This window comes from Cnephaeus nilssonii (genome assembly GCF_951640355.1).
Source record: "Cnephaeus nilssonii genome assembly, chromosome: 3".
Taxonomy (NCBI): domain Eukaryota; kingdom Metazoa; phylum Chordata; class Mammalia; order Chiroptera; family Vespertilionidae; genus Cnephaeus; species Cnephaeus nilssonii.
In genome coordinates this window covers 20,944,494-20,971,621 of record NC_137074.1, presented here as the reverse complement: position 1 = coordinate 20,971,621, position 27,128 = coordinate 20,944,494, and the positions used below count along the sequence as shown (strand labels likewise).

Sequence of the window (27,128 nt, the reverse complement as noted above, 5' to 3'; positions counted from 1 at the left end):
CCAGATCAGGATGTCGGCCAAAATGATTCTGGATCAGAACAGCCCAGATTCAAGAGACTAGGAAGGGTTACATGTGAAGCTTTGTATCTCCAAGGACAACACACTGTCCTCACCCTGTTGCTCCCCCGAGAGAACCCTCCCTAAAGGGCACAGGGCCCTCTACCTCTGCTCTGCCACACACGGGTTTTCCCTGACCCTAGACAGTTTGAGCTGAGCCTTTGATATTGCTCAGATGCGACTTCCAAACCTCATTCAGGAATGTGGAATAGGTTATTAAAATGGGACCCTTTTAGTCTCACTTTCACCCAAAGTTGAAAGGCCCTGAACAACATCAGTAGTTGGTAAGTACCCATAAGTTTCAAAGTGAGGTTAGATCATCCATGTAGGACTGGTAAAAAAGGTTTGGCCATCTTTAGTCCAACCCTCGTCTTGAAAGAGTAAGTGGGTGAAAGTTAAGGTTGAGGGACAATTTAATTGAACTTGTTTGAGTTTGTGGCATATCCCTACCTCCCCCTGTCATGCCTCCTTTCCCCTCCATCTTGTACCTTATCTCAAACTGAATAAAACTCCAGAAAATTCCATTTGCAGAACATGCAAATAAGAAGAGTTCCCCGTAGTAAGAGCCTGAACTTGCTGTGACTTCTGCACAGACAGGCACAGGCTGTCCTGGGGACTCTGCTCAATTCTTATTCAACTCTCCCTAGTGGGGGGTGGGGGGGGTGGGGAAGGGTGAGGCAGAGGGCGGGGTGGGGGGGCACTATGCTACTTCTTCCTCCACCAGATAGGTACCTTTAATCCTAGCAAGAGAGCAACTGTCCATTACACATTTAGATAAGAATGGCCAAGCAAATTGCCTAAGGCAATGACACAATTTTCTTATCTTTCAATTCCACTCTATCTCTATTATTTCTTTGTAATCTTCTTATCTCTACACCCAGTCTTTCCAGCAGCTCACCTAGACCAACTAGTGCCTGCTGACACTCCAAGAAATAATTATTTCAAATATGTATCATGAAATCGCACCTCGTCCTCCAACACAATCTAAACATGGTCCCCACTATTTCTTATTAGAACCTGGTGATTCCAAAATATCAGTTTGCAATTGCTATGTTTGGTTAATACTAAATGGTAGTAATTAAATTATTTAATCAGACCATTTCTGTCCCGGTTAAAAGGAGATAGCATTCACGGTGAATATAAAGTACAGTGCTATTCCATATACCAAATTCTTTAAGATTTATGAACAGTGGAGTGAATTCTAACTTATTTAGAGACATTCACAATGAGAGTAAGTAAACCCCATTGCCTTAAATTTTGTCTGAAGCAAGGCAACAAATGAACAAATATAAATAAATAAACAAATCTAAGTGAACTAAAATTCCAGGGTTGTGCACATTTCCTAGATACCTGACTTACGTTTTCATCTGTGAAGCTTAAAGGTGTATCATTGGTGGATTGTAGGAATCTATGTTAGTGTCCTGGGGTTTCCTTTGACAATGCCACTGGTCAATTTTTTAAAGTTCGAACATGGGTCTTCTCCGGATATGGGCTCTCTCTCTGACATAAATGAAAAAATTAATATTTGGAAAAGGATTCTCTTTCCTTCTCAAGTTTTTGAAGTTTTGCTCTTGTCAATTAAGCCACAAATTTCATTGTAGAATATGGCTGTTTTCATTTGTTTGGGATGCTATAACAAAAATACCACCGTAGGTGACTTAAACAGCAAACATTAATTTCTCCCAGTTTGGAGGCTGGGAAGTTTAAGATCAAGGTGCTGGCAGATTCAGGGTCTGGTGAGAGCCCTCTTCCTAGTTTGTAGACAGCTTCTCATTGTGTCCTCACATGGTGGAAGGGGCGAGGGAGCTCCCTGGGGTCTCTTTTATAAGCACATTAATGTCATTCATGAGGGCCCTACCCTCATGTCCTCAGCACTTACCAAAGGCCTCACCTCCTAATAGCATCACACTGGGGATTAGGTTTCAACATGGGAATTTTTGGGGTTGGGGGCGGAGGGAACACAAACATTCAGTCTATAGCAGTGACCTAGAAAATTCTCAAAGCAGGTGATAACAATTGTTCATCTTTGCCATAGATAACATTCCCATGAACACCTGATTTTCAATAACCTAATGTTTCTTAGTGAATGTTTCAGGATGAGTAATCTACAGAACGCATGCAGAAATAAATGAGAAAATTCACCTGCCGTGTAGGTTTATTTGATAGAACAAATTTGTTGATGAAACAATTACGGTGGAAGGTATTCTGGTATAGGGCAATAAAACATATCAGTAACACATAGAAAGATATGATATTAGTTATAAAGATCCCTCATTTAGTCATAATATATAAAAAAATCAAAAGATGACATCTTTGAGAATTATTAGCTTTTTATTTCGTGATCCTCTTGTGATTTGGGCTGCCGTTTTTCTTACTTAGAAATGAGAATGTCTCAAACTTCTTGATATATCAGTGGTGTTTTGGATTTGTTTAATGGAAAATGCTTAAATTATAAAAGAGATTTATTGGCAGAGATCATAATATGTGCTTCAGAGTTGGTTATTCCAAGTCACTTTTTCCTGGCTCTGTGCTCTGCTATCCAGAGCTGGATTCCTTGTGGCATGAGGGTGGCTGACAGTAGCATCTGTGGCCACCTGCTTCCTTATCCATCTCTGTCCAGGGCTGTGTGCCTCAGCAATCCAAGACTCCTGACATTCACTCTGATTGGACTGTTTTGGTTACATGAACCAGTGACTCTGAGCTGATTGGCTTAACACAACCCAGAACTCACCTTGGAACTGAGGTCCAGCAAGGGGAGAGGGGAGTGGCCTTCCTCTGGGCCAGTGGGCAGTTTGGGAGAAGCATAGTCACTTACATGAAAATCTGGGTACCTGAGAGGGAGGGGTGACTTCTGGGCTGACAACCAACAATTTCCTCTGCTCAGACTGGGTCTGGTTGGACACGCCCACAACAGAGGGACAGGGAGAGAGCTAACTCTACTAGTGTCTACTTATGTGCTGGGAGTTTTATCAGCATGATTATATTTAAGCTCTTACTACAGAACAATAAGGTGCTATTATTACATTTTTATTTTACATTTGAAGAGATTGAGGCTCAGAGAAATTAAAAACTTGATGAAACCAGGTTTTCACTCCTCCTCTAAAATCAGCCTCACCCACAATGCCATGCTCAAACAAAATTAAACTTATCTTTTCCCATTTCTCTTCATCTGTATTTATGCATTTCATGCCCACATGTAGAGGTTTAAAATATCTCTATCAAGTGAGGAAGTAAACCTTTGGGCATGTCAAAAGGAAATGTATTATGTAAAACACTCATTAAGGAATGGTTTTCCAAATGTTCATTGAGATACTAAAAATTTAATTTAACCAAATCCCACAAGTTCTATGTGGCACCTAATATTTCTACATCTATTATTAATGGAACAATTATTTTTATACTTGGGAACATCTGTCATTGCGTTGCGGATATCTGATTCAAGCCTCACATTTCTGATCTTTCCAATTGTGTGAAGGTCACCATCATTGGTTAGACAGGCGGATGTAGAATCTTGATTTGTAACTTCTTACTCTATTATCCTGTCTGCAGCTTTTAACATTTATACAACTGTCTGTGTATCAGCTTCTTGGGACAGGCTTTTAACTTTATTTTAAAAGGAATTCTATCTTGTGGATGAAAGATTAAAGAAGGCAACTTGGCAGAGGATTGATACGAGGGAAAAATATTTATCCTAATGAGATTTTTCTACTGGCAAATCTAACTTCATGCTGTAACAGGAAGCAATTGATATTGCTTCTTTGCAAAGTGAAGAGCTGGCCTTAGTTCCTGGTCCTGCCGCAGGAGACGTCTGGAAGGAGACACTCTCCTCATCTTAATGATATCAAAAACTCTACCCTTCCGCAGATGTGGCTTCCTGGCAGCCCCAGATCCATCTGGCTCTGCAGAGCTTGTCTATGTTTGGGAGGAACCTGGTAACTAACCAAAAGGCATTTTCAAAACTTGGCATGGTGGAATGGATGCTGTTCAGCAGCGAACTGCCTGGTAAAGAAGAACTACAACGAGGCACCTGTTGCTCTGTATGTTAATATGTAAGGCAGGCCCAGGAGCGGCCGAGCAACATTCATTGAAAGAGCCATTGTGGAGGAGGCTGTCCTGTCCAGGTCTACCCTGGGATGCTCAGCATTCTTTTCCTCGTATCTAGTTTCCGCTCCATGCTTTGTGTGTTTGTATCTGGAACCTTTGATCACTTTCTTTGGGGCTTTCTTTCCCATTTCTGAGGTTCTCCTCCATCCCGCACCCAAAGATGTCTGTTTTCCCTTACTTTTTCCATTAGAATCTTCTGCTAAGGGAGGATTTAGCAAGTATTTTTTCTTTTTAATATAAGATAGTGTTTCTTAAAAAAAAATTTTTTTTTTTTATTGATTTCAGTGAGGAAGGGAAAGGGAGAGAGAGATAGAAACATACCAATAATGAAAGAGAATCACTGATTGGCTGCCTCCTACAAGCCCCCTACTGGGGACCCAGGCATGTGCCCTGACCAGAATCAAACCATGACCTCCTGGTTTACAGGTCGATGCTCAATCCTGAGCCACACCAGCTGAGCAAAGATAGTGCGTCTTAATTATGTCTACAGCGCCACAAAAGAAAATGTTATTAGACAACTTTGACTTTGCATAACAATTTATGCAAATTTCGTCTCTATACCATAATAAAGCACTTACTTTAAAACAATAATAGTATTTTCCTTGACAAATCTTTGAGTAAAACTGACCTGGAAGAAAAATGCCTCATGTTTACTCTGTGGCTTGTCCAACTCCCTTCACCCTCCCACAGCTGCCTTTTCCACACACAACACACTTCCCTGTGTTTCTGGAGAAATGTGTGCCTAGTTGTGAGATAAAGAGCAACCAGAAGGGCTGAGCGACCTAAGAGATGTAATGAATAGTCCCTCTCTTGGACTGGTCTTAAATTACACACAGAACCCTAGTTTGACCTCATCCTTTATGTCCTGAACTTTTGTATATTTTCATGCCCATTTTATGGAGCTCCCTCATATACATAAGGGTCTTCTGGAATATTTATAATAACACTAATTTAGCACTTATAATATACTTGGCCTTGTTCTAAACACTTTATATATTGTCACTCATTTACTCCTCACAACAATCTTATTGAATAGGTTTATTATTATTATCACTAGAGGCCCAGTGCACGAAATTTGTGCACTGAGGGGGCTTCCCCTCAGCCCAGCCTGTGCCCTTTCACAGTTCGGGACCCCTCAGGGAATGTCCGACTGCCGGCTTGTGGCTGGATGGCCTTCTGCTGCTGCATGGCCTGCTGCTTGAGCTTCAGCAGCTGCTACACGTGCACAGGCTGGGCCACCACAGTATGTCCTGCGAACACCATCGAGTGGGTGAGTCAAGCACGGAGGCAGGCTCACCTTGAGTACCCTGCGCTTCCCTGAGTCACTGAGTTGTTCAGACTGATTACCTTCTACAGAGAATGGCACCAAGATCGGGCCTAAGCAGTCAGACATTTCTCTTGTAGCCTGGGACCCCTTAGGGGATGCCCAACTGCCTAAACCAGCAGTCGGACATCCCCCAAGGGATGTAGCAGTGCACAAAGTGGTAGGTGGCCAGGAAGAAGCCCAAATCGGGGCTGGGCACCACACTGCTCGTGCTCATCCTGGCCCACTGTGCCTGCTGCCACCACTTGGTAGTGCTGCTGTGGAGTTGGGAGAGGCTCCCACCATGGCAGCTGCGCTTGCCAGCCATGAGCCCAGCTTCTGGCTGAGTGGCACTATCCCTGTGGGAGCTCACTGACCACCAGGGGAAGCTCCTGCATTGAGCATCTGCACCCTAATGGTCAATGTACATCATAGCAACTGGTCATTCTGCCATAATGGTCACTTAGGCTTTTATTATATAGACTAGTGGCCCGGTGCATGAAATTTGTGCATGGAGGGGGGTTCCCTCAGACCAGCCTGCACCCTCTCCAATCGAGGACATCCTTCTTGCAATTTGGGACTGCTGGCTCCTAACTGCTCACCTGCCTGATCACCCCTAACTGCCTCTGCCTGCCTGCCTGATCTCGCCCCCAACTGCCCTCCCCTGCCGGCCTGATCTCGCCCCCAACGGCCCTCCCTTGCTGGCCTGATCTCGCCCCCAACGGCCCTCCCTTGCTGGCCTGATCTCGCCCCCAACTGCCCTCCTCTGCCAGCCAATAGGGTTCTGATTGGTTGGTTTCTATACCAGTCAGTGTCAAAAGCTCAGCCTCCTAGGCAGCCATTGGCTCCTCACAGTTGACCCAGATTTGGTTCTGATTGGTCAGTTTCTATGCCAGGAGAGAAATGGAGGTGCGGCTGCTGGCCAGACTGGGAGAGAAAGAGAGAGGCAAGTGCTGATCAAAAGCTGCCACAGAGGCAACAGGTCAGTCCGCTTCTCTCTTCAGGCCTCTCTTTGGCCCTGATTCGCAGCCCCCTCAGCAGTGAGTGCTGGGGCACCGTGCCTGCAGCGGAAGCAGTCAGCGCTGACTGCAGGACTGACTTCTGGTTGATCGAGCCTCGGTCCTTACTGGTTGTTACAACCCAGGGCTTTTATATATTAGGATTTTTTTGCACATGAGAAAATTGAGGCACAGCTAAGGTGCGCTAGTAAGTGTTGGAGCTGGGGTTTGAAAGCAAGCAGTCTAGCTCTAGCTTCTCTTAGCCATAGAGAACACTCAGCAAATTAGAAATAGACAGACTTGTGTCCAGCCACATGGCCCGGGAGGCCCTGATGAAGCATGGCAGGTAGTGAAAGGAACTAGATACTCACTGTGGAGCTCCCCTGGGCACCAGCAGGAACCATTTTCTGTTTCCTGAGATCACACACTTCACACAGGTGGCTGCCCAGTGTGTGTGACCACATGCTGCTCCTCTGTTATTACTCTTTAAAAACAGTAAACTACAAAATAAATGGACATTATGTTTTCTCTCACCCTGCCATGGATTCTCTGTCACAGCCTGCTTTGGTGGCCACTGAGGGAAGGGTCCGGCTTAGCACAGCCTGTTTGGGAAATGACAGTGGATACCTGGTGCAGGCATCCTCCTGGAGGGATGTGTGAGAAGTGGGTTGGCTTCTGAAGGTGGAGTCTCAGGGAGGAAAACTAGCATTGATTGTGTATTTCTAAACCCCAGGGACTGTGCCTGGACTTCAACAGCCATGAGGCCCTCATTACTACTGACAGCTCAGTACTACTGGCATTTTATCCCATTTGTGTATATATGTGTGTGGTTATTGTTTTAATCTTTAGTTTTGTCAAAGTAACACATATAGAGTCAAAATGAAAAGGCTTGTAACAAAGAGCAGTAATAGTCCTTCCATGCTTCACCTGCACGCCAGAGTATACCATTTGCAACATACACAACATATTCTGGTATCCGTCTCTACATTTTTCACCATTTATGCATTACTATCGTGGTCCAGATTTTTTCAGACTTTATCTATTGGCCTGTGGAAGTGAGGGTTTTAGCTTCCATGCATACATTCTTCTACCTTCACTATTTTTCCAATATATTCACATCTCAGTTTAGGATTGAATTAATATTCTGTGTTTTCATTATAATGACTGTGCAGTTAGTGTCCACTACCGAGCAGAGCCGTTTATGATGATTTACGATTTCCTTTCTTCTATTATTTTTCATTTTTCTTTTAGTTGACAATCCTTTCATTAACTTAGTTCTATTTAGAGCTATAGCTAAATTTTTCGTGTTTAAACAAATATCTCTCAGTATAGTTTTCCACATGGTCACGCTTGTGGGGAACTCAGTTTCTTTTTATTTTCTTCCCCTGGTAACATCCCATGTAGAGTCCACCATCCTCCTGCCACACCCTACATCCCCGTCACCCTGGAGATTCTCTCCTTTCCTTTAATGGGTTGGATCCCATGGCTTCCCCTTTGTGGCATTATCCTCTCATTTTGGTGGAGCACATTTTCCAGTAGCTTCCGAGCAATTGTTTGGGAGATAGAAAAGTCAAAATATTATTTCCTTACTCTTGTTTGATAGCTTGCCCACCAACCAAGAGTGAGGAATTTTTTTTTTGCTTAGGATTCTGAAGGTTTGCTCCATGGTCTTCTGGATTTCAGTTTTGTTGCTGAAAACCCCTGGGCAATCTTTATTCTCTAACCTTCATGTGCATACTCTATGAAGTCTCTGGAATATTTTACGATGCTTTTCTTTATTTCTTTCAGCTATGAAATTTCATGTTAAAGTTCCTTAGTGTGGGTCTTCATTCATTGTCCTGGATATACTGGGTGGGCACTTTCAGTCAGGAAGCTCATACTCTTCAAATCAGACTTTCTTGTATTGTTTTTTTCACTAACTACCTCTCTTCCATTTTACCTGTACTCTCTAGAAATCTTTTAGTTGAATTAATATTGGACTTCCTGGAAAGAACCTTCATTTTCTTATCTTTTCACTCCTATTGTCCATTTCCTACTTTTAAAAATTCCCCTCAACTTTAAAGTTCAACATCTTTATTGTTTTTTTTTAATTAACTATATAGTTTATAATCTCTATTATTTTTTCTAGTTCTATGTTGCTCTTGTTCTCTCTTCTATCCTGTTCTTATTCCACTGATGCAATATATTTTCTTATCTCACCATGTATATTAATTATAGCTTCTTTGAAGTTTTCTGTATCTCTCTGCATTGTTCTGTGTTTTGTTTTGTTTTGTTTTCTACTGAGCTATTAACATTTTTTTTCCATATTGGAGGTTTTCTTTGAATGTCAGGTGATCCTTGGGTTTCCATTCCTGTTTAAGAGTAAAGCACGAAAATTGTGCTTCGATGGCACTTCTCAGCTAGAACAATTAGGAGACTTGCCACTTTGTCCCACTGGGGTTTTCTTTCACAACAATGTCAGTATCTATTATATTATTTTTTTCTGAGATAGTTAATTTTCTCCAGAGAAATGTTCTCTTAACTTTGCCTGGGGAAAGTGCAAGGTTAGTGACCTGAAGGTAAGTGAGAGGGAAGGTCTGGGGTCTCATAACTTTTTTTTTTTTTTTTTTTTTTAGCCTGGTCCCATCTTCCTCTGTGTCTGGTATCCCTTAGACTAGAGCTTCTCAATGAATTTCTTCCATTGATGTATCTCTTGCCTCCTTCATTGGAGGAGAAAGGCAGGACCCTGCCTACAGATATGGGGACATGAGCTTTAATAGCTCTGTACAGTCTTTTAAATAACTACCTTGTTTCTAATTCCCACCTCAGCCCCATGTTCTGTGACACTGGTGCCTCTAATGCCTTAACCATTTCAGGTTGTGTGGTACAAATTAACCTGCTTCTCACTTGTGGGCACTTCCTTTTTTTCCTCCCAAAACACCTCAAATTTTACTTACGATACAAAAGTATTTAATAAGCGCCACATCAGTACAGAAAACACACAGCTTATATATAGCTCATCCTTTAAAACCAGAACAGCCACATGAAGTCAGTATAGATTCTTATTTTTACGTAAAAAAAAAAAAAAAATCTAAGGTACACACTGGGAACTGAGCTAACCTGCAGAACACTGCCTTGGTAGGAAGATTTTGACAGGAAGCCGGCATTGCAGACCCTCCATTCCAACAGAAAACCTAACCAACTGATTTATTCAGAGAAAGTTGGAGCGAGCCTGCACCAACACTCCACATGCTGAGCAAAGGAGACCTTGATCTGCTTCCAGCGGAAGCACACACGTAAGCACACGCGTGGGGCGCCCACAGAGAGCATACACATTTGTGGCACTAACAACTGAAAAGCATATAATAATTTGATCTTGAAGTGGGTAAACGTGGAACTTCCAAGATTATATACACTAGGTTAGCCTGAGTATTCATCTATAAAAAAATAGTTTCTTTCAAAAATGCTTTAAAGAGAGTTCTGGAAACGGGGGACTACATCAGGACCAGAAGACAGTGACAGGGGGACTGCAGATGTAAGACTAGGAGTTGACTTGGACTTGTAGCTTTTAGATAAAGGACATCTCTCTTGGGTGACACTTACAGCCAAGACTCCCTGTGACCATAGTAGCTCCAGAAATTTCAAGACCGGCAGCTGCTTGAGGAACACCCTAGATCAATGTTCCCATGGGTGCGACACCCCAACACGTGTACTGGGAAAGCCGCCAGGTGGAATGCTGGAAGTGGACTTCTCCAGAGGAGCCGACTCAAGCTCGGCCCCCCACCCCCACCCCACCCCCAGAGATGCACTTGTGGGCACTTTCAATAAATCTTTTCAGTTCTGCTAAGTCATTTACAATTTCTCCATTCCTTTTCTATTTTCATATATTTTGGTCCAAGTTTTGAGTTGTCAGCCACTTTCATTAGAAAGGAAGTTTTTATATTAGTTCTTTGCCCTGGATGCTATTTATTGGGTGATTTTTTATTTTGAAAGAAAGCGGCAGAAATATTTTACGTTGTCATCCTAAATCAACAGGTTTCCTTGCTGTTTTCCAAATGAGAAAACTGAGACTCAGAGATTAGTGGCTTTTACTCCCTCACTCCCTATTTCATCAAAAGTGCTCTTGTCGAGGTTATTGATGATCCTGGCACTAACACCAATGATTCATAGTCCTCAACTGGCTTGACCCGTCGTAGCCTTTGATATGGTTGATCACTTCTTCCTCCTGGATGTGTTTTCTTTACCTTCTCTTCTCTCCCTCCTCCCATCCTCCTAATGTTGGGGAGCCTCAGTCCTTGGTCCTTTTGTCTCCCTCCTTTCCTTCCTTCCTTCCTTCCTTCCTTCCTTCCTTCCTTCCTTCCTTCCTTCCTTCCTTCCTTCCTTCCTATCATCTATCTATCTTCCTTCCTTTTACTCCCTGTGTGATTTTATTAATTCTGTAATACTTTAAATATCATTTACATGTAAATGACCCCAAATTTATGTTTCTGTCTATCTTTTTGAGTTTTAGGATCAGTGTCCAACTGCCTACTGCTTACTTGGATGTGTAATGAACATTTCCAACTCATAACGACTAAACTCAGACCTCTGATCTCCCCCATAAACCAGCTCCACCTATGGTATTCCCATATCAGTTGATGGCAGCTCCATCCTTCTGGTGACTCAGGCCTATATCCTTGGAGTCATTCTTTACTCTTCTCTTTCTGTTACTCCCACATTCAACTCATAGGAATTTCTGCTGGCTCTACTTTCAATATTTATTCAAACTCAACCACTTTTACACATCCACAGCTAACATTCTCTGAGCCATCATCATCTAGATTGCTACAATTCTTTATTAACATGTCTTCCTGCTCCTGCATTTGTCCCATTATAATTTATTCCAATTTCACACCAGAGGGATCCTTTAGAAATTTAAGTCAAATCACATCACTTCTTGTCCAAAATCCAGAGGGCTCCTGTAATCGCTCTATACTCATCTCTTTCTACCCTCCTCCTCCCTTCCTCTCTGCAGCCATATTAATATCTTTGATATTTCTCAAACACAACAGGCTCCTCCCATCTCAGGACCTTTGCACTGTTTCTACAGCCAGAAACAACCTCCTTATCTCCTTCCTAGTTACTTGCTTTACCCCTTCAAGTCTTTGCTCAAATCTTGCCTTCTCAATGACCACTCCTGACACCTTGAGTGTTCCCAAGCTCATTATCCTGCTCTACTTTTTTTTTTTTCTGTAACACTTAATTACCTTTTAATATTCTATATAATTTAATTTATTATTGCTTTACTGTCTATTTCTTATCTCTCCTGCTAGAATAAATGTGTCCTTCAAGAATGGGGATCTTTGCTTATGTTGTTCTCTAGGGTTGAGAACAATGCTTAGTGTATAGTAGGCACTCACTAAATATCAGTTGAATATGAATAAATGAATGAGCCAGGTTTTAGACTTGAGTATTTTTACTATGCCATGTTCTTCTCTGGGCCATGCTAAGTGCTATAAGGTGACATGTAAAATACATTCTGTAGGTTTTTTGAGAAAGGGGCTTTTGACCAGTGCTTGGGAAGAGAGTAGGGGAAATGGATGGAATTTCATCCTTTTCTACCTCCCAAAATTTTCTTTCTGGTCTCTATAGCTCCCTTTTTTCCTTGCTGTTAAGTTTTTGTTGTTGTTTTTTACATATGTGTGTGTGTGTATGTGTGTGTGTGTGTGTGTTTATATCACAACTTAATAGCATGTTTATATCACAACTCCAAACACTCACACACACACACACACACACACACACACACACACACACGTGTGTGTGTGTGTGTGTGTGTGAGTGTTTGGAGTTGTGATATAACATGTATTTCTGACTGTGACTTGAGGACAGAAAGGTTTGAAAGCCTTTATTGGAGAAATCCAGTTCAATGTGACTGAAGCACAGTGGGAAAGAGGAAGAAAGCAGGAGACTAGGTCAGTCAGGGGGCAACAGCAGGTCATAGATATATCAGCCAGGATAACCAGTTGGGTTTTTTAACTTGCTTGTTAAGTTTTGTGTGACTTCTTAAGTCAGTTTTTGTCCTCTCTTATCTTCTTTTTTTTTTTTTTCAGTTTTGTTCTTTTCATTATATTTTTTTCTATTTTTTCCTACTGTCTTTTATATTTCTTATTTTTTTATTTTTTTATTGTTTGAAGTATTACAAATAGTAGTACATATGTCTCCTTTTTTTCCCGATTGACCTCCCCCCAGCCTCCTCTACCCCCCAGTACATGCCCTCACCTGCTCCCCTCCCCCCCCCCGTGTCTTGTATCCATTGTCTTTTATATTTCTTATTTTTTTATTTTTTTATTGTTTGAAGTATTACAAATAGTAGTACATATGTCTCCTTTTTTTCCCGATTGACCTCCCCCCAGCCTCCTCTACCCCCCAGTACATGCCCTCACCTGCTCCCCTCCCCCCCGTGTCTTGTATCCATTGTCTTTTATATTTCTTATTTTTTTATTTTTTTATTGTTTGAAGTATTACAAATAGTAGTACATATGTCTCCTTTTTTCCCCGATTGACCTCCCCCCAGCCTCCTCTACCCCCCTTGTACATGCCCTCACCTGCTCCCCTCCCCGCCCCCGTGTCTTGTATGCTTATATGCATGCGTACAAGTCCTTCGGTTGATCTCTTACAGCACCCCCCTCCCAACCTTCCCTGCCTTCCCTCTGTAGTTTGGCAGTCTGTTCAATGCTTCTTTGCCTCTGTATCTATTTTTCCCCCATTTCCTCTCTCATCTTCTTAGATAAAAGCACTTATTTCTAGGTGGTAATTGGGTTCATTCCATTATCATATATACTTCCAGTTTCTATGCTAATGATACAACACTTTCCTTCCTTCTCCAAGTTATGGATAACACAAAACTTTCTTTCCTTTTCTATTGTTTCCCTGTACCCTTCTATCCACTTGTTCTTAAAGAAAAAATAATTTTCTTACATAAGTAAATTTGGGGTTGACTGTAGTAGGGTTTCAAAAAGTCATCTAAAAGTATGTTCTCTAATTCTCATTAATTTTGTATGATTCTCTTCACTGAAGCAAGTCACAACACAAGCTTACCTTTCAGAATTAAAAACAAATTAGCAAAAGCTAAAAATGGAACATATTTAGAAAGGATGGAAAATTCCAAACTGCAGGGGGTAAGGTTTTGTGGTTTCTAATCTTTTCCAGTATTTGAACATTGACAAACAATTACTCCCTAAGGAGAAGTGACACTTTTAAAAGTCTTCAGATTTCTAGGGCGGGTTTGTGGGAGGAGCAGTGGTGGGATATAAGGGATGTCTATGTGTATGTGTAATGTATACATTTTATGCAGGTGGCCAAATTATTTTATAATTTGTGGAGACTTGGATCTTAAGCACACAAGGTTTTCCTAAACTTCCAATTATTTTGGACATAATGATATTTTCTTATGAAGTAAACCAATTTGTTTTCTGAAACTAATGGAAGAGTTCATTTTCTTCACATGTAATTTAAGTCAGATCTATTTAAATTAGGTAATTAAACATGTGTAACTAGAATGTGGAGCAACCATGACTCATGATAATGTAATCATAACACAACTTAATTTTTTCCAGTCTTCCATTGGCTCATTATATTCGCTGGGAAAAAGTGTCCCTTGGCCCTGATGAAAACTCAGACTGGCCCCATGGGTTTTCTGCCCACTCTGGGCCATAGACAGTCCTGACATAATTTTAAATTATAAACACAGCCTCCATAGATGTCAATCAAAATTTCAAACTCAAATTCCTTTCCCTTTCCTAGCTGGAACCTGCTCAGACTAGAAGCCTGCAGTAAAGGGTAGTGACATGGGGCATGGCTGGTGTTTTCATTCCTCTACTTTCTGCTTCTCCTCCAGGCCCTTCTCCTATTGGCTCTGGGTGTTCATCCTTTTCTCAAACACAACCTAGAGGACAGGACCCAAGATGACACCACATGGGGAAACAAACACAGAGGCCCTCCCTGTGATCCAGCACTCTCCTGGCTATACCACTAAAGTAGAGACTCAGCCCACTTTTCCACCTCTGGATTTGCCAGACACGAGTCAGCTCCCAAGCCACTCTACTCCCCAACCGTGGGGATCATGTTTTAAACAGTATGAGTAGCCTTGAAACTCCCCACCCCCAACCAGGGTTGAAGTGAAGAGGCAGCCCTCTCACCCTGCTGGGGTAGATGGTGCTCAGAGCACAGTTTTATTTGGATATGTCCTTCTCAACTAGATCCCCTCTCCTCTGTCTCAACCTTTATATTCTTCAAGCAAGTGAGGGGCCTTCAGAGTCCCAGAACTGAGAGTGGGGGAGGAGGAGAAAGGAAAGCTCGTCTTTACAGAAGAATGCTCACTCATGAATGGAGAAGGGTTGTGGCCCCCCATTGTAATAATGGATGTGGACAGGGAGCCTCAGTGGATGCTAAAATCAGTTTGTGGGGGACACAGGCTATTCACCTGGTTTCAAAGAAACACACCCCATGTTATTAATTACCAAGTCAAAGAGGTACCATCATGGTGGAGAAAGCTGGCAGACGTCATCTTAACTGAGTGGTCAACTTAACGTGACCAGCAATGGGACACACTGAGAAGGATCCAAAAAGTCTTCTTGCCAAAAAGGCTTAATATTAATTTAATCGTAGGGAAAACAACTAGACAGATCTAGACTGAGAGACATTCTCTAAAGCAACTGGCTTGGATTAAAAAAAAAAAAAGATAATGTTATTAAAGAGAAAAGAAGGTGGAAGAACTGTTTTAGACTAAGAGAAGAAAAAGCCATGACAACTAAATGCACTGTGGATTCTTAATTAAATCCTGGGCTTGCCTCCCCATCCTCCCTCCCCCCCCAAAAAAAATCTAAACAAATACTTTGAAGCACATTTTAGGAGATTTGAATATGGCTTGCTTATTATATAATAGTGGTGCATCAATGTTGAAGCTCTGGGGTGTGAGGATTGTGTTGTGGTTATATAAAAGGGTGCCTTGTTCTCAGGAGACAGGAGCAAGTGTGGGTGAAATATCATGAGAGAGAGAGAACAAGGAAGGGAGAAATAGAAGCAAATACAGCATAATTTGGTAAATCTACGTGGAGAGTATTGTATGTTTACCTTTTCAACTTTTCTGTAGGTTTTAAATTTTCAGAATAAAAGGTTGGGGGCAGAAAGAGACATGGAACCAGCCCTCACCCATTTCCTTTGCAAGTACACGAAACGAAGATTGGGCACCTCTCTTTTATTTCAGTTGTGTCTTGGTGCCTGGATGAAACTTCGATTATTACATCTTATTATGAATATCAATTCCTAAAAGTATAAACATATATAATGACAATTTCAACCTCAGAATGTATGTGCAGGGCATTGCAATGTATAAAAACATTTTCGCTTATATTGTCTCATATGATCTTTACAACAATCTTGGAAATAGCCAGAGAAGGTAATATTTTTATTCTTTCCATTTTCCAAATGAAAAACTGAGCAACAGAAAGTCTGAGCAACTCAACCAAGTATACTTACCTAAAACTAGTGCCCTCACCCTCTGATTGAAGACTCCCATTTTTTTTTTTCACTACACATATTAAATACCCATACCCAGGAGGGGTTTAACAAAACCATTTACTCTCTTTGTTACTTCATTTTGTACAGAAAGTAAGAGAGACTGAAGGGTCTTCATTCACCTGGGAATTCCAGATGAGCAATGGTACAGGTGACTCTGCTCACCCCATGGAATCAGCATGCTCATCAACCCCGAGTTTAAGAGATATGCTGCTAAGTGACAGCTGCTCCAGTCTGTAACCCCACCTGCCCGGACTAGAGAGCTGAGTGACGTTAGTCTCCGAGTTCTACCCATGTCATTGCAGATCAGCTGCAGCACAATGAGGAACTTATAGAGATGAGTATAAAAATGAATTCTCCCGAGACCGATTCAACATCTCCTCCGAATATGGAGGTAAATCTTGTCACAGCTCCAGCGATCTTCCGGGGAGATGACAACTCCCACAGAAGGATGTTCACGTGTGTCACAAACCCATAGCCCCGGAAATACTAACAGCTCTGCTTCCACCTGACAGCTGGGGTGAGCAGGGCCATCTTCGTTCTCCCTCTGCCTACGTTTTTCTTAACTAAAAGTAACTTAGGGGGGAAACACGCCCTTTCTGAACTCGGTGAGAGCCACAGATTTGTGGTGAAGCCCGACAGGGCCCAGGCATGTGTCCACACTTTCCCTCCTTTTGTGTCGCATTAATGATAGGGGTTGAATCGCTTCTGCCTTCACTGTTGACTGAAGATGTGAAGAAAGGACAAAGCCGGTGTGTGTGTGTGTGTGTGTGTGTGTATGTGGTGGGGAGAATAGAGCAAGTAGCTAAATTGTATAGAGCAGTGGTCGGCAAGCTCCTTAGTCAACAGAGCCAAATATCAACAGTACAATGATTGAAATTTCTTTTGAGAGCCAAATTTTTTAAACTTAAACTTCTTCTAATGCCACTTCTTCAAAATAGACTCGCCCAGGCCGTGGTATTTTGTGGAAGAGCCACACTCAAGGGACCAAAGAGCTGCATGTGGCTCGCGAGCCGCGGTTTGCCGACCACTGGTATAGAGTATAAACATATTCTTCTCCAGGATCCTCCCCCTCCCTTCAGATCAGGACTTTATGGAATGAGGTTGGAATCGATGACTTTCTAAAAAAGCACAAAACACAGCACACCTAAACAAATTACTAAAATTCTGTGGCACACCAAAACATATTTTTTGCAGGTTTGACAAAAAATAAGTTTACTTTTGATTCATTCACACTGGATGGCTATTGTTGTCATTTTTTAAATTTGACAATCTAAGGGGAAAAGAGGTCGGTGTACGTTTTAAAAATTCTTGTGGCACACTGGTTGAAAATCGCTGTTCTATTCTGTACATGGTGTAATTGCAAAGGATACTTTTCCAAAGTAAAATAGTCACTGGACTTAAATGGGAAGCAATTTCAGGCTTTCACAGCCTAAACAGCACTTGCACACTTTCACTCACTCAATCACTTTAGTGCTCTGTTTTGATATTTCATTGAGAATAGTGGGATACCATATTATCCCTGCAAAAAGCCCTTCTTAGACTAAAAACATTCATAATTTGCCTTATCAAACATTTATTCTTTGCTTTGATAAAAATATGCATTTTTATGTCATTTCCATGGATAATTTATTATCATGAATTTCCAACATTGATATTGCTTCATAGTAAACTCCTAATTTACTCAGAATCAAGAAAGCAGAAAACTCTAGGAGAACATTATATTTGTCAGAAAAACCTACAGAAAAACTCATATGTACTTTGATTATTTATAACTTTTATAACTTTTATAGCCCAATAGCAAGAATAAATCTTTATAGAACCTGTTGTATTACAAGATGTGAACTACCCTTTGAATCATCAAGGACAAAGTACCTTCAGTATAATTTTATGTTGATTACTTTATCCTCATTCTTTGAAAATTTATAAATCTAAGTCATACTGTAAGCCTCAAATAACAAGAACATTCTTTTCCCCCTCTTTTTTCCAAATATTTTCATTCTCATTAACCTTGGGTGATAATCCATGATTGTAAACCTCAATTAACTAGAACATTCTTTTTAATTTGTCCTCCTAAACTATCTTCTTTCTCAATAATACTAGGTAGGTTCCATAAATAAATATAAATGGAAGAAAATCTGTTTTTAGGAATGTCCTGAAAGTTTTCACAGGAGATGCTCAAAATATTGTCTTCAAACAGTTGTAACAGAAGGGAAATAAAATGTTGAAGCTCCTTGAGAACCAAAAATCAAATGGCAATGAAGGCTCTCATTTTAAATAGTGGCTCCACGGACTGGGAACTAATCAGACCTAGAGTCATTATAAAATAGGACGCCACTCAGATGACTTACTTCAAAATAAGATGTAAAATAAGATGGCTGGGTTATAAATTCCCCTTCTAATTAATTTTATTGTTTTAGTTGATGGAACCACAGAAGTGAAAAGAACCTGGAAAAAGTAAGTGAGCACTGTGCCCAGCAGAAGCCACAATTCCAATGCCTCCAACTACTTTCAAAAGGAATGAAGATGCAGGATGTTGAGCATTGGCTTTGAAGGTAAATATTGGGGCTGAAAGATAGCAACTGGAAAGGTGGTTATTTTTCATATTCAGTCAAATAAGTCTGAATGTATCTCATTTCCTACTGTGAGTGGAATAGCCATCGAGCTAGAATCAGTAACTCCAGAGTCTTTTATTAAATTTCTTTACTCACCTTCCATGGGGGTGTTACTGTCTGGTCGATTTGCGAAGACGACATCCACATACTCCAGCTGCAGCCTCTGGAGGGAGCCCTTCAGTCCTGGGAGCAGAAGCAGGGCAAACGGAGAAAGCCCAAAATGAGCACTATTAGAAAGAGTTGAAGTTTGGTTATCTTTAAGAATTTACTTTTTTAAAATTAAAAAGCATTGGATTAGCTTCAAGGAGGCACTAAATACAATGATGTGTTAACTGACCCCTAAATCCTTGTAAAACTATGTCAAAGTCTGATTTTGTCCCCACAAAGAAAAGTCTTAGCCTGGCCTCAGTGGCTTAGTAGTTGAGCATGGACCTATGAACCAGGAGGTCACAGTTTGATTCCAGGTCAGGGCACATGCCTGGGTTGTAGGCTCGATCCCCAATAGGGAACCTGCAGGAGGCAGCCGACCAGTGATCCTCTCTCATCATTGATGTTTCTCTCTCTCTCTCTCTCTCTCTCTCTCTCTCTCTCTCTCTCTCTCTTTCTCTCTGAAATAAAAAAAATATATTAAAAAAAGAAAATTCTTTTCTCTATGGCATTAGTACTCCCACCACACTGGAAAATACAGACTTAGTGATCATCTTGCAGAGACTCATGTGTGGCACTGTCTGGAAGCAAAGTTTAAAATAAAAAGCAGCCTAAGAATTTCTTCTTGAAAAATTCAACTAATGTCATGTATTGAATTACTTAATGGACTTATAATAGAATGGAGGTATATTTATTGCATAGAAAACATAAAAATAGTACATATCATAAATAAGTGACAACCAATGCCACAATGGGTTATAATAGGAATAAAAGGGTTGGCCAGTGAGGGCGTTACTCAACATCTCATTGATTGGAACAAAGTTCGAAGAATCTTAAATATAGCTGAGCTCTATTATTTCTATTACTCCCTATTCTTTTGGGGAAAAACAAAAATACTAGAAGCTATAAAGACTGAAGAGGTAATGTAAAGGACAGAGTGAGAGCTTACGATAAAATCTAGAACCCATAGTCTGTTTCAACCCTAACCATTTTGTCACATTCCTATGACTATTCAGAAAAAAATATTTAATTTCAGTAAAATCAATGCTTCCCTGAAATAGAATGTATTGTACATAATATTAGGTAACCAAAAGGACAGTGTTCAAGAGTCATTTTATGTCATTTCCATGAGGCACAGCATTTCCTTATCAGCTTATTTAATTCTTCAGGAAGACTGGAGGGTTTTCTCTTTTTATTACAGGCATAAAATTAATTGCATGTTAAATGAGTCTCTTAAAAATTTAAATTTGGCTCATTTAAATTTGATTTTTCAAACTAGTTTATCGGCCAGCCCCAATTACCTTTCTGACAGGAAAATGGAGTGCTTGAATACAGTTCCTGAAGTATTTTTCACTCATTAAGAAAGGACTGTCTATGGTGACAGCTTGTTGAAAGAAGCATTGATGAGCAGATTAGGGCAGACAGGTGTTACAAGGTCCAATGCCTGCTCTTGAAAAACTGCAGTGACTTCCAGGCTCAGGGCATTACCAGCTATCTCAAGGGACAGCTTGCAATTAAATTTAACTTAAAAAGCTCTATGATATGAGCCACTTTTTGGAAGCAATTGTATGAAGGAGTTAAGGGGAGGACCGGATAACGAAGCAAACAAATAAATAGGGTGTTACAAGGTTTGAAAGGTTGGAAATCTACCCTAGCATGCTGTGTGATCTCACTTGCCTTATTTCACCTTTTTTCGTGATTCAATTCTCTGATCTGCAGTGGGGATAACGGTACTTTCTACCTTTGGAATTGCTGCTCCAGAGAGCAAATAAAATCAATTGTACGTACTTTGTAGATGCAATAGTCTAGTAATCTGGTAATTAAAATGGTGGTATTCACATCTCAGAATGAGAGGTGCCAACGACTAAATGCCAGAGGTTTTCACTAGACCCTCTGGTTTTGGAGGCATTTAGTGACATTCTGGCCCGTGCCTGGCCCTGGGAACAAGGTCCTCCTTCCTGATGATGGCTCTCTCCTCCTGTGTCTCTTCTTAGCAGCTCAGGGTGGGCTGAGAATAAGCAGGAGAAGAAGCTACGACTGACTTGGCCCTGTTGTGATTGCTACATGATCAGTCACGACTTAAGTCATTCACTCTCCCATGCCATAAGCATGTTCTGAATCCCAATTTGATTCTGAAACTGTGCTGGGCTCTGGGAGTATAAAGATGTATGGACACTGCATTCATCCCCAAGGAGCTAACAGTGCATATCGAGAGCATCTATTGGCATAGGCTCATTTTTCAAGGTAATAATGTATACCCCAAAATAATGGCGTGGACTTGATAGAAAGGTCATTATACTTGGTCATTCTTCATCTGTCAAAGACGACATGGAGCTAGATGAACTTTCTTCTTTGACCTTTCATGTGATTGCAAACCAAGTCAGGTAGTCCTTCATTTTCCTACTTGGGATACTTTAATCTTTAGAAGTAGCTAACGCATAGCAACATAAAGACATGCTCACCAATGTCTCCTTAAAAGCCATGTAGGGTTATTTCCAATAAACAAATAGTCAAGATCCATGTCCACTTAGCAAATGTTTGTTGAGCACTGGCTTGGAGCCAGGCATTGTTTTAAGTTTAAGTAGACATACAAAAATGCATTAACCTCGGCTCCAGAGGGGCATGCTGACAGCTAATCATAACCTAAGGAGCTAAGTGCTCCAGGGCAGTGAGTGCACTTGCTGAAGGCACTTTGACCTTAACCTGTCCCTGGACACCAGTGCAGTATCTATCTGCTGGAGTGAATACAAGAGAAGCCGGGGAAATGCTCCCTGCCCTTGAGGAATGTCTAGAAATTAACTGGCAATTCCTCAAAAGTCCACAGGATGATAAATTATGTTATACAAAGAAAATGGCTCTCAAGTGACTGTAGGAAAGAGAAATCTAAGTTCATTTTTCTTTTAGGCTCTGAAGTTGAACAGGAACTGTATTGTTTATAAGGTGATCCTTAATTCAGTTTAAGCCTGTTGTACAGGCATCTACCTAAAGACAGGTGCTCATTCCAGACATTAAGCAGGTTGGCATGCGTGTGGGTCAGGTGCTCAGTGTTGCAGGTCTAACTGTGTAGAAACAAGGAGATCAGTAGTTTGGAGATTCTGCAAGGGTTCTATTCATATATGCCTTGTCGTCATTTTTTTATACCTACTACACATTTGATTTCCTATCTAGCTTGAAAAAAAGTTGCCGTCAGTAATGTACACAGTGTCCCTATGTAATTTTCCAGGTTCTTCTCAGCAGACCTCTCAATCATGATGTAGGACACACTTGCTTTTTTTGTTTAAATAAAGACTGCATTGTATTAGAATAATATATGTGCCAGCCTCTCCCATTATGAAACTTGGTTATTCTGGTGGATAATTTCTATTACTATGAACATGATACACTGAGAAGGAATCCTGGGGTGAATCCATTTGTTATGAAATTTATTTTTAAATTAAAAAATAATAAATTATCGTTTTTTTAAAAAAAGTTCAGATAGTAGGATTAACCATTTGCCATTCATTAAAAATGTTTAAGCAGAGCTTTCTCAGTTTATTTTCTTTTTCTATTCCTAAAACTATGACAGTGGGATTGTGTTTTGAATCACATCAGAAAACTGTTGTTTACCTGAAAGGCAACTATAGACTTAGACACAGGTTTTGCCTATAAAAGCACACAAACAATTTACTTATTCTTATACTTTGGCTTACCAAACCTTCTCTATTCTTTCACATTAGATACCAAGAAATTGGATCTGCCAAATTTTAAAACTGGCATATATTTGAGCTTAATAAATGTTTGTGGAATGATTAAATGAACAAATAGACTTTCAGAACCTGAGAGGACCTTGGGATTCTAAATGGATATAATAAAGCTGTTAATGAGATTTCTACCCCTTCCTTGTGACTATAAGGAGAATGTTATTCCTAACTGGATCTAAGCAAGGACTTTGGACTCATTGAAAAGGTCTTTCATATGAATTTTTTCCCCAAACTACATTATTCACAAGTCAAGCTCATTTTACATTTTATAAACTAACTCAGTTGGCCAAAGTTACCCAGCACACAACGGCCTGAACTCTACATAAGTCAGGCTTCTGTCTTATTCTTTAAGACCAATTCTCAAATTTAATGTGTGTATACATTTCCAATGTGGAATAGTTGAATAAGGTCACCTTTACCACAGAACAAGTACCAATGAAACCTAAATTTTGTAAATCATTCAAACTTTATTTTGGGTCTAGAAATACCATGTCCCCCCTTTTTTCCTGCAAAATTCACTCAATTCCATAATTTCAGTCCTTTTTGCTGACTCTCTTTTGCACTCATGATTATTTTTTGTCTTTGGCTGAAACTATAAACTGTAAAATAACAGCAACAATAACAACATAATAATAATAGATCCCAATTCTTTTTCAATTTCGAAAGTTTGAAATTTTGTGTTAAAGTTTGATTCTGGGTTGATTGGAATTTCAGCTGAACTAGTTTATGCATCCTGAGAGATTAGTTCCTAAGAGAATTCCTGACTTATTTAAAAGGAGAATTTAAGATATTTCTATTAGGTTATATGCAGCTTCAAGAAAACAGATTTTTAGATTTTTCTTTTTTTTCATAATTGAGATTTTATTGTTTGTTTTGAGGATCAGTACACAGACATTTCAATTTGTACACAATTCTTAACATATGTACCAAAATTATAAAGTCATTTGAGCTATTTTTTCTACACAGTTATTTGTGACTTCCCAGCTTAAAATTTGGAGGCTAATTTTCCTTAGTAGAGTATCAAGTACCAATATCTTTAAATCTTGATACGCTCTTACATCAAAGTCCCACTAATTCACAATTTAATATCATATATACTACATTATCAAATTTTCAATCTTTCACAGCAAATTAACAAAATTACTAGGAAAATGACTACCACATCAACTATGCACAAAATTCTGTAAGGAAGAACCAAAATCAAGGGGTGGTTTTCTTTAGGAAACAATTCTATCAAAAACATGTGAATAGACGTAATTTAAGATGTTCAAGACTTAGCAGATGCACGACTGACTCCAAATTGCCATTTAGTATGCTTTGTAATATAGGATATAAAACTGCCCCCATCTATGGAATGTTAAGCTGAAGAAAACTGGTTTTTAAAAAGAGGATCCTGAAATCATGAACAGTCACAGGTAAATATTAAAGCAATGGAGATTTGGTAAAAAGCCCAGTGGCATGCTGTACTTTTTTCTTTAATATTATATTTCTTTGTTGATTGCCAGTTTGAACCACTTTCTGAATCTCTTTTTTAATCAGTGAGAGTAAGAAGAAAAGGAAAGGAAAACAAGAAGTCTCTAGGCAGCACCCTCTGCTATGTTTGTTCAACTTGTTGCTACGAGCCGACAGGTTTACTTCTTATTGATAAACGTTGTTAGAAGACACAAGTTATGGGGTCAAATGCTAGAGCAGGAATGATAACAGTGTTGAGAGACAGGTTACATTAGACACCAAAGCGTGAGAAGGCATTTAGTTGGGTGAAGAGTTTGGAAGCTTTCTCTAGTGCTGGAATGTGGTCGTTTATTGGCAGCTTTAGGGTGTTCCTTACTTAGTAAAGGGTGTCCTTATCCATAGAATGGTGACGAGAAGTTGCACTAGAAAGTATCATGCTGAAGATGACAAATAATTTATTAAGTGTTTATTATGTGACAGACACTGCGCTCAATGCGAAGTACCTAATTTCAATCTAGGTTCAGTAACACCATAGGGTCGGAATATTTGTAGCCCGTTTTATAGTCGAGGAAATGCAGGCTTAATGAGGTTAAATCATTTATACAAAGTCCCCCAGCTCATAAATGACAGAGGTGGAACTCAAACCAATGTTCATCTGATTTCAAAGCCCAAAATGCCTACAAATATATTAAAAATTAATTAGTAAGAATTACCAAACTCAAACAAAAACTTTGGAAACAACAATCAAATATAATTATTACTGTTAAATTAAAATAAATGGCTTACTTCAATTGATTCAATACATATGCTTTTGTGTTTATAAGTAGGTTGTATAGATAGAGAAGTCAATGTAACTACAGGGAAAAGTTGGGCAGGATATGCACCAGATAGTCAAACTGTGGAATGAAATTAGGTGAGCGAAGGAAGGACTTTATTTCTTCATCTATTTTTATTTTCAAAGTGGTGGGATTAGAGTATACTTTATAGTTTAGGTGACTTTTGTATTTCATAAGTAATATTAGTTTTAAAAGAGACAAAAATCATCTGTCTCAATAATTATGAATCTAAAGTTATAAAATCTTGGATTTTTCTGAAATAGTTCATGAACTCGTATAAAGATGTTGGAAATATATAGCACCACCCTTTAACATTTTTTTCTTTATTTCAAAAGGTATAAGTGTAAAATTTTATAATATATAGACAATGGAGAAATAAGTAAAAATTCCTACCAATTCTCATAATCCTTACATTGAATTACAGTAGTAGTACTCTACTGTGTAATGGTTCTTGCAACTATTTTAGTTTCTGTTTATTTCTGAGCTGTAGCAAGTTTTCAATCAATCACACAGTGGCAATTTTCTACAAATTTTTTTATGCATATATACTTTTTTTTAAAGTATAGGGATCTTAACATATGTCTACACAAAAACTTGAACACAAATGTTGATAGCAGCATTATTTATATAATAATCAAAAAGTGGAAACAACCCAAATGTCCATCAACTGATGAATGGATAAAAAAAATGTGGAATAGTCATACAATGAAATTTTACTTGGCAATAAAAAGGAATGAAGTACCGACACATGCTACAACATGGATGAACATTAAGTGAAAGCAGCCAGTCACAAAATATCACATATTATACGATCTCATTTATATGAAATGTCCAGAATTGGCAGATCTATAGACAAAAGTAGATTAGCGGTTGCCTGGGGATGTGTGAGAGAAGGTAAGGAAGGGTTGGGAAGTGACTACTGGTGGGTACAAGGTTTCTTTTTGGGGAAATGAAAATGTTTTAAAATCAAATTATGGCGGTGATTGGTCAACTCTAATTATACTCAGAACCAATGAATTGTATACTTTAAGTGGATAAATTTTTATGGTATATCTATTATAGCTCAATAAAACTTTTTTAAAAAGCCTTATGCAAGTGTTTTATTAATGTGAGCATAGCTGTACATGATAACAGTTCTAGAAATTTTGGCCTTTTGCTGAGTTTCCCTTCTGTCCTCTCTATCACTGCATTCCCAACACACAGCCCCAGGAAGAAACTTGGTTGATTGTGATTCGTTTTGTAGAGATTATCTTTCCCCTCCCAATGTGGTTTGAATGCATTTGGCTGATACCTTTCTTGAATCAGCAGCCCACAGATAAAGGTAAAATGAAGTAGCAGAACCTACCTTCAATTATATGTTTTCTTGACAACCCTCTTTCCGTTTCAGCTCTAACAAGAAAAAGAAGCAAATGACTTTGAGTGGGGCGTGCTTTCTTTTATCGCTGTTTCAAAAGTACAGAAGAATGGTCGTTCTGGATGGAATTGCTAATTTTATACCCTGTTCTTAGCAAATTCTGCACCACTGCAGGCTGAGGAGGAAGGCTGGTGGGCAGCACACTGAGCCCCTTTTCTTCGGAGACCCCAGGAGATGAATTGACATGACTGTCACCACCCCACAGTAATAACAACTCGGCCACCCACACCCTGTCCATATATAACTTGACACAGGGTTCAATCTCCCCACCTTGTTCTTACCAATCCCAAGCAAGTGAAATAAAAGGCTTGCTAGAAATGTGTGAGCTTACTATAAGCTTGCCAGGCTGCTGATGGCATTAGCTTTTCCGAGAAAGGAAGCAAATTGGAAAGTGCCTTTTGATTTTCAAAAGAAATGAACAATTATTGTCTTTTTATAAAATGTGACCAAACAACTTTTCCTTAAATCTTACAAAGACCAACATTCAACCAGGACTTTTGCCATTTCAGATCATTCTCAAACTCTGGCCAATTGCAAAGGAATGTGGTGCTTGGTTTTTAAAGCATTGCTGAAATGTTTCTTCAACATCAATACCTTTGTCAACCTTAGTAGTTCACCATTCGCCTTTGGTGATTTTGTACCTTTTATAAGTATATTAGATAATATTATATGTAATTCTCTATACATTCTGGTTCTTGCAGATTGTCTTACTTCCTGATTATTTCTAAACCATACACAAGGTTTTGAGTACCACTGAAAAAGCACCAAGCCATGGCACCATGAATCAGAGCATAGACAATGTAAATTTGCATTTCTCATAGGCGCCATGTTGCCTTATTTTTATATAGACTACAATGGTAGTAAAGATCTAAATTCCATTTTTGTTTTCATATTCATCACATGCAGGCTCAAAAACAGCAATAAA

At 39.7% G+C, this 27,128-nt stretch overlaps 1 protein-coding gene across 4 annotated transcripts in view; it reads right to left on the bottom strand.

The window, feature by feature from the left end:
- Positions 1-27,128, bottom strand: part of KCNAB1 (potassium voltage-gated channel subfamily A regulatory beta subunit 1) — a gene marked incomplete at its 5' end in the record, with an annotated part of 303,189 nt that overhangs the window by 34,769 nt on the left and 241,292 nt on the right. For 3 of the 4 annotated variants that reach the window (XM_079767396.1, XM_079767395.1, XM_079767397.1), the window contains 2 exons: positions 18,711-18,797; positions 26,135-26,178. In XM_079767396.1, coding sequence (XP_079623522.1) covers positions 18,711-18,797; positions 26,135-26,178 — 131 coding nt within the window. The remainder of the gene's footprint in view (positions 1-18,710; positions 18,798-26,134; positions 26,179-27,128) is intronic. The other variant, XM_079767398.1, reaches the window with a different exon arrangement.